This window comes from Salvelinus namaycush, chromosome 24 (genome assembly GCF_016432855.1).
Source record: "Salvelinus namaycush isolate Seneca chromosome 24, SaNama_1.0, whole genome shotgun sequence".
NCBI classification, from domain to species: domain Eukaryota; kingdom Metazoa; phylum Chordata; class Actinopteri; order Salmoniformes; family Salmonidae; genus Salvelinus; species Salvelinus namaycush.
In genome coordinates, this window is record NC_052330.1 from 3,482,369 (window position 1) to 3,493,848 (window position 11,480).

Sequence of the window (11,480 nt, forward strand, 5' to 3'; positions counted from 1 at the left end):
AAAATATAGTGTTCAGATATAATTACAACATAGGTGTATTTAATTAAACGAAACGCATGAAATGAATGAAAGAAACATAACGTTTAGCAGGCACTAGTTTGTATCACGTCTGTCACAGCACATGTTCTAATTGTTCATGCACCTGGGGAAAAACCTTTTGGCATGGCGAATCCAAGCCTCACATAGGTCTGGGTTGATGCCATTGCATGCCTCATCCATTGCCTGGAGTACTGTAATATATGCCATTTAAGTAGCAGACGTTTTAATCCAAAGTGACTACAGTGAGTCCATATATTTTCATATGTGACCCCATTGGGAATTGAACCCACAACTCTGGTGTTGCTAGTGCCATGCGCTTACTAACTGAGACACACACTACAATACATAAGTACAATACAATACATGATTACAATACAGGTGAAAGGTGTATGATTTCCGTCCCCAGGAGCATGTCACCCTCCTGCAATGTGGATGAGAACCTGTCCAAATGCTCAAGACAGGCTTGACGCAAACTAATGCCTGCTAAACATTGTTTATTCATTTCACTTCATTTGTTTCTTTCGATTGCAGTGCACCTATGTTGTAATTATTTATGAACAATACTTACATTTTTTGCTTCAATAATTGTGAAAGATGTCTTCAACGATCACACATTTGTGACCCGACTCAGGAAACTAGGTGTACTGTGTGTTGCAAGTCACGACTTCACAGGAGAGCTGTTTGAACGTAAAAATGTGTTTTTAATCAAAATGCGTTTTTTGGCAGAAATGGCTTCTCGAACATGTGAACTTTCATGTGCCTTAACAACAAACTTGTATGCCATCTGTAAATACAAATAGAATTGTTAAATTACAAGCCTTGATGGTTAAGTCAGAAAGAGACAACAACCTTCCCACTAGCCATGATTGGCTGAGATAATGAGTGGGCTGGAAATGCCGAGAGAGGAGTTCGGATTGGTCTGCCATAGAGAGGGCTTCTGTCTATTTGAGCTGGTCAGTCTGTGTTGGTAATCCTGTCGAACACTGAACACATTTTTTTCTTACGTCTACAGGATCGGTGGGTACCCCGCGGAACAGTTGAGCTAATGTGGTTAGCATGAGGTTGTAAGTAACAAGAAAACAACAGGAACATTTCCCAGGACATAGACATATCTGATATTAGCAGAAATCTTAAATTCTTGTTAATCTAACTGCACTGTCCATTTTACAGTAGCTATTACATTGAAATAATACCATGCTATTGTTTGAGGAGAGTGCACAGTTATGAACTTGAAAATGTATTAATAAACCAATTAGGCACATTTGAGCACTTATGATACAACATTTTGAACAGAAATGCAATGGTTCATTGGATCAGTCAAACATTTTGCACATACACTGCTGCCATCTAGTGGCCAAAATCTGAATTGCGCCTGGACTGGAATAACACAATATGGCCTTTCTCTTGCATTTCAATGATGGTGGTACAAAAAAATACAAAAAAACGCATGTTTTTGTCTTTGTGATATCTTTTGCCAGATCTAATGTGTTATATTCTCCAACATTAATTTAACATTTCCACAAACTTCAAAGTATTTCCTTTCAAATGGTATCAATAATATGTATATACTTGCTTCAGGTCCTGAGCTACAGGCAGTTAGATTTGGGTATGTCCTTTTATGCGAAAATTGAAAAAAGGGGGCGGATCCTGAAGAGAATGTATTGTTTTGTGGAGCTGCAGAAGTGTTCCTTTCCACTTTCTGGAGGATCAAGTTTTGAAATCAGTGGAATTAGAGTATGACAGCTAAAGAGATGGAGAAAACACCTGTCTCCGGATTACATCTTCAAACTAAAGACAACCGTTGCATGGCATTCGTGACAGGGAGACGCGTCCATCATTCATGATGATGTATACAGGTAAGATAGTCTAGGGTTAGTTAGCTACATTTTCAGATATTACAGGTTTAACATTTTTGTTTACATTTTTTCAAGATGGCGCTGCAGTAGGACGTGTGTATCTGTCTTTGTCTTATGCCGTGTCTTAACCCGTGTAAATAGCCGGTCTTTTTCGCATATATCTTAATCTTACTTTCTATCTATGAACTAAATATACTTTCCTGCAACCCGCCTCACCCTATGTGGTACTGATCTGCTATTGTTATTCCTTATAACTGGAACTTCCATCAGGAGCTAGCCAGCTAACTAGCTACTAGTCTTTGTTAGCCACGGCTAGCGGTCCTCGCCTTTTTTCCCCGTCATCAGCCAGTCTTAGCTCGGACAACACCTGCTAGTCTGCACAGCGCGATATCAACCCAGAGCATATCACCGGATTCCTGCCGCTCTGGATCATTACACCGGATCATTACTCCAGATCATCGCAGCTAGCTAGCGGCAAACGAGTGGCTACTGTTAGCTAACGCCTCTGTCCCGAAGCAAGTACCAACTAGCCTTGAGATAGCCTCGAGCTAGGCCCATATACCAGCTAATTCTAGGTCTACAATACTTCCTTTGTCAATTGGCCTGGACCCTTTATTGTCGACACAGAGCCCCGCCCATCCATCACGACTGGACTGCCGACGTGATCACCCGATGTGGTCTCAACAGGCTATTCCGTTAAGATGTCGCCGAAGAACCATCTACTAGCCCCGGCCCACTAGCTTTTCTGAACGCTGTGTCCCCTGCTTGCCTAAGGTAGTAGTGACTAATGAACAGCACCCTGACTCACCTATTGCTGCTCGTTTGACCATATGATCACTCGGCTACACAGCTGATGTCCCCTGGACTGTTTCAATGACACGGTACCTCATTTTGTTTACCTGTCGGCCCCAGCCTCGAACTCAGGTCCTGTATGTACCTAACTGACCCGCTCTGCCCATTCATCGCCATTTACCAATTGTTGTCTTAGCTCTTCTGAGATTGCTTTATGCCTCTCTCTAATGTCAATATGCCTTGTCTACTGCTGTCTTGGCTAGTTCTTATTGTTTTATTTCACTGTAGAGCCCTCAGTCCCACTCAACATGCCTTAGATAGCTGTTTCGTCCAACCCCACACACATGCGGAGACCTCATCTGGCTTAACTTGTGCCTCCAGAGACGAAACCTCTCTCATTGTCACTCAACGCCTAGGTTTACCTCCACTGTACTCACATCCTACCATAGCCTTGTCTGTACATTATGACTTGAATCTATTCTACCACGCCCAGAAATCTGATCCTTTTATTTTCTGTACCCAACGCACTAGACAACCAGTTCTTATAGCCTTTAGCCGTACCCTTATCCTACTCCTCTGTTCCTCTGGTGATGTAGAGGTTAAACCAGGCCCTGCAGCCCCCAGTTCCACTCCTATTCCCCAGGCGCTATCATTTGTTGACTTCTGGAACCTTAAAAGCCTTGGTTTCATGCATGTCAACATTAGAAGCCTCCTCCCCAAGTTTGTTTTATTCACTGCTTTAGCACACTCCACCAACCCTGATGTCCTAGCCATGTCTGAATCCTGGCTTAGGTAGGCCACCAAAAATCCTGAAATTTCCATCCCCAACTACATCATTTTCCGTCAAGATAGAACTACCAAGGGGAGTGGAGTTGCAATCTACTGCAGAGATAGCCTGCAGAGTTCTGTCATGCTATCCAGGTCTGTGCCCAAACAGTTCGAGCTTCTACTTTTAAAAATCCACCTTTCCAGAAACAAGTCTCTCACCGTTGTCGCTTGCTATAGACCCCCCTCAGCCCTCAGCTATGCCCAGGACACCATATGTAAATGAATTGCCCCCAATTTATCTTCAGAGTTTGTACTGTTAGGTGACCTAAACTGGGATATGCTTAACACCCCGGCCATCCTACAATCTAAGCTAGATGCCCTCAATCTCACACAAATTATCAAGGAACCTAACAAGTACAACCCTAAATCCGTAAACACGGGCACCCTCATAGATCATCCTGACCTACCTGCCCTCTAAATACACCTTTGCTGTCTTCAACCAGGATCTCAGCGATCACTGCCTCATTTAATGGGTCCGCGGTCAAACGACCACCCTTCATCACTGTCAAACGCTCCCGAAAACACTTCAGCGAGCAGACCTTTCTAATTGACCTGGCCCGGTTATACTGGAATGATATTGACCTCATTCCGTCAGTAGAGGATGCCTGGTTGCTCTTTAAAAGTGCTTTCCTCACCATCTTAAATAAGCATGCGCCATTCAAAAATGTTTTAACTAAGAACAGATATAGCCCTTGGGTCACTCCAGACTTGACTGCCCTTGACCAACACAAAAGCATCCTGTGGTGTACTTCATTAGCATCGAATAGCCCCCGCGATATGCAACTTTTCAGTGAAGTTAGGGAACCAATATACACAGGCAGTTAGGAAAACTTTTTCAAACAGAAATGTGCATCTTGTAGCACAAACTCCAAAAAGTTCAGGGACACTGTAAAGTCCATGGAGAATAAGAGCACCTGCTCCCAGCTGCCCACTGCACAGAGGCTAGGAAACATCGTCACCACCGATAAATCAACGATAATCGAGAATTTCAAAAATAAGTTTTCTACGGCTGGCAATGCTTTCCACCTGGCTACCCCTACCCCTGTCAACAGCTCTGCACCCCACACAGCAACTTGCCCAAGCCTCCCCCATTTCTCCTTCACCTAAAGCTAGATAGCTGATGTTCTGAAAGAGCTGCAAAATCTGGATCCCTACAAATCAGCTGGGCTAGACAATCTGGACCCTCTCTTTCTAAAATTATCAGCCGAATTATCAACCTCTCTTTCGTATCGTCTGAGAGCCCTAAAGATTGGAAAGCTGCCGCGGTCATCCCCCTCTTCAAAGGGGGAGACACTCTAGACCCAAACTGTTACAGACCTATATCTATCCTACCCTGCCTTTCTAAAGTCTTCGAAAGCCAGGTTAACAAACAGATCACTGACCATTTCAAATCCCACCGTACCTTTTCCGCTATGCAATCTGGTTTCCGAGCTGGTCATGGGTGCACCTCAGCCACGCTCAAGGTCCTAAACGATATCATAATCGCCATCGATTAAAGACAATACTGTGCAGCCGTCTTCATCGACCTGGCCAAGGCTTTCGACTCTGTCAATCACCGCATTCTTATCGGCAGACTCAACGGCCTTGGCTTCTCAAATGACTGCCTCGCCTGGTTCATCAACTACTTCTCAGATAAAGTTCAATATGTCAAATCGGAGGGCCTGTTGTCTGGACCTCTGGTAGTCTCTATGGGGGTGTAACAGGGTTCAATTCTCAGGCCGACTCTTTTCTCTGTATACATCAATGATGTCGCTCTTGCTGCTGGTGATTCTCTGATCCACCTCTACGCAGACGACACCATTCTGTATACTTCTGGCCCTTATTTCGACACTGTAATAACAAACCTCCAGATGAGCTTCAATGCCATACAACACTCCTTCCGTGGCCTCCAACTGCTCTTAAATACTAGTAAAACTAAATGCATGCTCTTCAACCGATCGTTGCCCGCACCCGCCCGCACGTCTAGCATCAATACTCTGGACGGTTCTGACCTAGAATATATGGACAACTACAAATACCTAGGTGTCTGGTTAGACTGTAAACTCTCCTTCCAGACTCACATTAAGCATCTCCAATCCAAAATTAAATATGGAATCGGCTTCCTATTTCCCACAAAGCATTCTTCACTCATGCTGCCAAACATACCCTCGTAAAACTGACTATCCTACCGATCCTTGACTTCGGCAATTTAATTTACAAAATAGCCTCCAACACTCTACTCCACAAATTGGATGTAGTCTATCACAGTGCGATCTGTTTTGTCACCAAATCCCCATATACTACCCACCACTGCGACCTGTATGCTCTCGTTGGCTGGCCCTCGGTTCATATTCGTCTCCAAACCCACTGGCTCCAGGTCATCTACAAGTTTTTGCTAGGTAAAGCCCTGCCTTATCTCAGCTCACTGGTCACCATAGCAACACCCACCCGTAGCATGCGCTCCAGCAGGTATATTTCACTGGTCACCCCCAAAGCCAACTCTTCCTTTGGCCGCCTTTCCTTCCAGTTCTCTGCTGCCAATGACTGGAATGAATTGGAAAATCACTGAAGCTGGAGACTTATATCTCCCTCACTAGCTTTAAGCATCAGCTGTCAGAGCAGCTTACAGATCATTGAACCTGTACATAGCCCATCTGTAAACACTACCTCATCCCAATATTTTTTGTTGTTGTTGTTGCTCTTTTGCATCCCAGTATCTCTACTTGCACATTCATCTTCTGCACATCTATCACTCCAGTGTTTAATTGCTAAATTGTAATTATTTCGCCACTATGGCCTATTTATTACCTTACCTCCCTAATCGTGCTACATTTGCACACAATGTATATAGACTTTTCTATTGTGCTATTGACTGTACGTTTGTTTATCCCATGTGTAACTCTGTGTTGTTTGTGCTGCACTGCTTTGCTCTATCTTGGCCAGGTCGCATTTGTAAATAAGAACTTGTTCTCAACTGCTCTACCTTGTTAAATAAAGGTGAAATAAACATTTTTAAAATATTTTTGACAGAAAGTGGTTTCATTTCAAGCTAAAGTGTACTGTTAGCAAGCTAGCTAGGTTGCTAGCTAATGTTAGGTGGCTGGCTCCCTAGTTGACATTATTATTCATATCCCAGAACCGTTTTGCTTTTCTAGTTAGAGCCTAATGTTAGCTAGCTAACATTGAACCTGGTTGGTTAGCTCCGAGCATATTCATGCAGGGTAGTAATGAATTGAATTGTCACTGTGTTCATTGTTGTTTAACTAGCTAACGTTGGCTGGCTGGCTCGTTAGCTAAAGTTACCTGACGTGTGTGATCTTACACGTTGTTTACCTAGCTAGGTTATTTGTTTACCTAGCTAGCTACATGTCTTAAGCTAAAGTGTACAACACCCATTGAATATGGCCGGTGACAGTAAAGATTGGCAAAAAAGCTAAATGAAATTGTTGCCAGCAGAGCTGGTTAGGCTGTTTTCATGTCATCCATAGGTAAACAAATCATCGGCCAGAGCGTCAATTGTACGCTCCGAGATCAAAACAAGATGGGTGGGGCTAAAGCTTAAGAGGGTGTGAACGATGCTGAATGGGTGTAGACAAAGAGGAGCTCTTCAATAGATACCAAAACATTCATAGGCCATTTTCTCAAAAGTGAGTTCACAAGTTTATCAACTTTAAAAGCAGAGTTACGTTCCCATTGTTCCTCAAACATGCAGTGTATTATATACCATTTTGTAGCTCTGAGTCTACTTTTATCCAATGTAAAAAAACACAATTTCAAATTTTGCTACATAAGACCGAATCCAGGTGGTGGGTCACATTTGATAACACAAAGGATAGAAATAATGGACATCTTATTTTCAGTCAATTTTGATGGGCAGTGCAAGTGTATTGTCTAATGCGAAAACAGTGTTCAGTACTGTAATTTACAGTACTGTAGCATAATCCATTCAAAGAGCAATTTTTAAACATGTATCTTGCATTTTTTGCTGTTGGATTAATTAACTGGTTGTTAAAACAACAACATTGAGAATATATCATTATGTTGTGTTTTCGGTGATTAAATCAATGTATTTCACAGTAAACATATTTTTGATCAAAGGTTGTGTGGTAAAAGCAGTGGTGTAAAGTACTTTAAGTAAAAATACTTTAAAGTACTACTTAAGTCATTTTTCTGTGTATCTGTACTTTACTATTTATATTTTTTGACTACTTTTACTTTTACTTCACTACATAACTTGAGAAAATATTGTACTTTTTACTCCATACATTTTCCTTGACATCCAAAAGTACTCATTACATTTGGAATGCTTAGCAGGACAGGAAATTAGTCCAATCACGCACTTATCAACCGAACATCCCTGGTCATCCATGCTGCCTCTGATCTGGCGGACTCACTAAACACATGCTTCGTTTGTAAATTATGTCTGAATAATGGCGTGTGCCCGTGGCTTTCCGTAAATAAAAAGTAAAAGGAATTTGAAATGATTTATACTTTTAGTTTTGATACTTTTAGACATCTACTCAAGTAGAATTTTACTGGGTGACTTATACTTTTACTTGAGTCATTTTCTATTAAGGTATCTTTACTTTTACTCAAGTATGACAGTTGGGTACTTTTTCCTCCACCCTATGTGAAAGATGTATCCAAACAAAATGAAGGCAAAATAAAAGGTTTTGAATATGAGACTTGCTTCGTTACAAGTGTTACCAGTTTGGAGTTTGGTACTAAGTGTTTAGAAAATTCCCTTTCACATACTTGCGAAAATAGCATCAAAGTGATAAAAAATACTGTATATAATCCCTATTGCACCTCCATGGTAAGGCAGCCAGGTGTAGCGTTTCCTCTGGAAGTCCATCCTACTAAACTGGGCACACTGCTCCTCACGGAAATCCCTGGATCCCGCTGGACATGCCTGCATCGAGCAATTACAGACAATGTCAGTCTGTTAGTGTTTACATCGGAAACAGAGAGAGATTGTGTGTGTGTGTGTGTGTGTGTGTGTGTGTGTGTGTGTGTGTGTGCGCACCTGCATATTACAGATGCGGTACGATTTTGAAGATCCCACGCAGTTGTTTCCTCCATCTGTCCTGCAAGTCAAAGAGAAGTAGAGTCAGAAAGACACACAATCATCATATACACTCTCTCTCTCACTTGCATGCTGTCTCTCTCTCTCTCTTTTACCTTGCAGTGATACATTGCCTGATCCTCGTGGCTACTCCAGTGCCACAGGGGCGACTGCACGCCCCATAAGCCCCATACTCCCCCCAGTAGTCATTGCTGGGCGATGTTAGCTGGAACACAACAGCAGCCAGCACATCAAGCACTGAAACACCACTGTGTACTAGTACACACAGTACTCTACACCAGAATAGCAACTGGAAAACATCCTATCACCACAAACCATTCCATATCATTACACAAACCCTTATTATACACCAGTATGGTAACGATAGAAAATCCCATCATTCCAGCTGTTTTTGTAAACAAAATCATACTATTTGTGTGTGTGTGTACATTCACAGTGTAAACTTGAACTGTATTGTATGCTATTGAGTTGTGTTGTATTCTTGTTGCTCTTTTATGTGTATGTTGTGTATGTGGTATTATTAGATTATCATATGTACTGTATTGTCTGTTTTGTTTTTGTCTCATTTGTCTTTCATTGAGAACCACATTGGAAATATGTTTTGTGTAATACTGATATATTATCGTCAGGACTCTATACTTTGCACCTGTACTTGTTTTTACACTACAAAATAATACAATCAAATATGTATCACTTACAGAGAATGATGGTACAGCCAGTAACTGCAGGAGAACCAGGACCAGCAGGATGCCCATGTTTACTAGGGAGTAAGTGCAATGATAGTGCTGCATTAGAGAACGCTACAGATTGTAAAAACCTTACAGCAATGTCCTTCTAGAGGGATATTTCTAAAATGTTCAACTTCATATTCGTCATCTCCAGCACCTCCCCAACATCAGCATGTGAACATGACGCAATTTTTTAAATGTTTTGTCGTAAAAAAAGATAAAGGAAGAGACTGTAAGTGTTTCCAATGATATCATCAACTAATTAGTAGAACGTTTGTAGGCAATTAGTAGGCAATTCCTACTCATAATTGGTTAAAATCACATGACGTACACCGGTGTTGTCAATAGAAACACGTAGCTTCTTCTGTCTATGTTACTCGAAAACATAGAAACAGACAATTTTCACAAATGTTGATGTCGGGGTGGTGCTGGAGAGGATGAATATGAAGGAAAACATTTGTGAAATTTCTCTTTAACGAGTTTCATTTAATAACATCTGATTAACTTTCGGATGAATACGATTATATACAAGTACCAGTCAAAGGTTTTGGACACACCTACTCATTCCAGGTTTTGTTTTTTTATTATTATTTTATACATTGTAGAATAATAGTGAAGACATCAAAACTATGAAATAACACATATGGAATCATGTGGTAACCCAAAAGATTTTTAAACAAATTAAAATATATTTTATGTTTGAGATTCTTCAAAGTAGCCACCCTTTTCCTTGATGATAGCTTTGCACACTCTTGGTATTCTCTAAACCAACTTGTTGAAAGTACATTTGTGGAATTTCTTTAATTCTTAATGCATTTGAGCCAATCAGTTGTGTTGTGACAAGGTAAGGTTGGTATACCGAAGATAGCCCTATTTGGTAAAATACCAAGTCTGAGTGGCGTCACTACAGACCCTGGTTCGATTCCAATCACATCCGGCTGTGATTGGGAGTCCCATAGAGGGGTGCACAATTGGCCTAGTGTCGTCCGGGTTAAGGTTTGGCCGGGGTAGGCCGTCATTGTAAAAAATAATTTGTTCTTAATTGATTTGCCTAGTTAAATAAAGGATAAATAAATATTATGGCAAGAACAGCTCAAATAAGCAAAGAGAAATTTACATTTAACAGACGCTCTTATCCAGAGCGACTTACAAATTGGAAAGTTCATACATATTCATCCTGGTCCCCCCGTGGGAATTGAATCCTGGTCCCCCCGTGGGAATTGAACCCACAACCCTGGCGTTGCAAGCGCCATGCTCTACCAACTGAGCCACACGGGACCATCAGAAATGACAGTCCATCATTATTTTAAGACATTAAGGTCAGTCAATCTTTGAAAGTTTCTTCAAGTGCAGCCGCAAAAACCATCAAGCTCTATGATGAAACTGGCTCTCATGAGGACCGCCACAGGAAAGGAAGACCCAGAGTTACCTCTGCTGCAGAGAATAAGTTCTTAAGCCTCAGAAATTGCAGCCCAATTAAATGCTTCACCGAGTTCAACTAACAGACAAATCTCAACATCAACTGTTCAGAGGAGACTGTGTGAATCAGGCCTTCACGGTCAAATTGCTGTAAAGAAACCACTACTAAAGGACACCAATAATAAGAAGAGACTTGCTTATGCCAAGAAACACGAACAATGGACATTAGAGCGGTGGAAATCTGTCCTTTGGTCTGATGAGTCCAAATTTGCGATTTTTGGTTCAAACCGCCTTGTCTTTGTGAGACGCAGAGTAGGTGAACGGATGATCTTCGCATGTGTAGTTCCCACAGTGAAGCATGGAGGAGGTGTAATGGTGTGGGGTTGCTTTGCTGGTGACACTGTCTGTGATTTATTTCAAATTCAAGGCACACTTAACCAGCATGGCTACCACAGCATTCTGTAGCAATACGCCATCTCATCTGGTTTGTGCTTAGTGGGACTATCCTTTGTTTTTCAACAGGACAATCAATCAATTTCAATTAAATGTATTTATAAAGCCAATCTTACATCAGCTGATGTCACAAAGTGCTGTACCGAAACCCAGCCTAGAACCCCAAACAGCAAGCAATGCAGGTGTAGAAGCACAATGACCCAAAACACCTCCGGGCTGTGTAAGGGTTATTTGACTAAGAAGGAGAGTGAAGTACTGCTGCATCAGATGACCTGGCCTCCACAAATTACCCGACTTCAA

The 11,480-nt window shown here is 41.7% G+C and overlaps 1 protein-coding gene across 1 annotated transcript in view; it reads right to left on the reverse strand.

Moving 5' to 3' along the window:
- The window catches only part of LOC120019244 (papilin-like), a 28,102-nt gene extending 18,767 nt beyond the window's left edge, over positions 1-9,335 (reverse strand). Inside the window, exons 1-4 of the mRNA XM_038962564.1 lie at positions 9,279-9,335; positions 8,676-8,881; positions 8,521-8,581; positions 8,304-8,406 (exon numbers count right to left, since the gene is read on the reverse strand). Of these exons, the coding sequence (XP_038818492.1) occupies positions 8,304-8,406; positions 8,521-8,581; positions 8,676-8,881; positions 9,279-9,335 (427 nt within the window). The remainder of the gene's footprint in view (positions 1-8,303; positions 8,407-8,520; positions 8,582-8,675; positions 8,882-9,278) is intronic.
- Between the last annotated feature and the right edge of the window lie 2,145 nt (positions 9,336-11,480).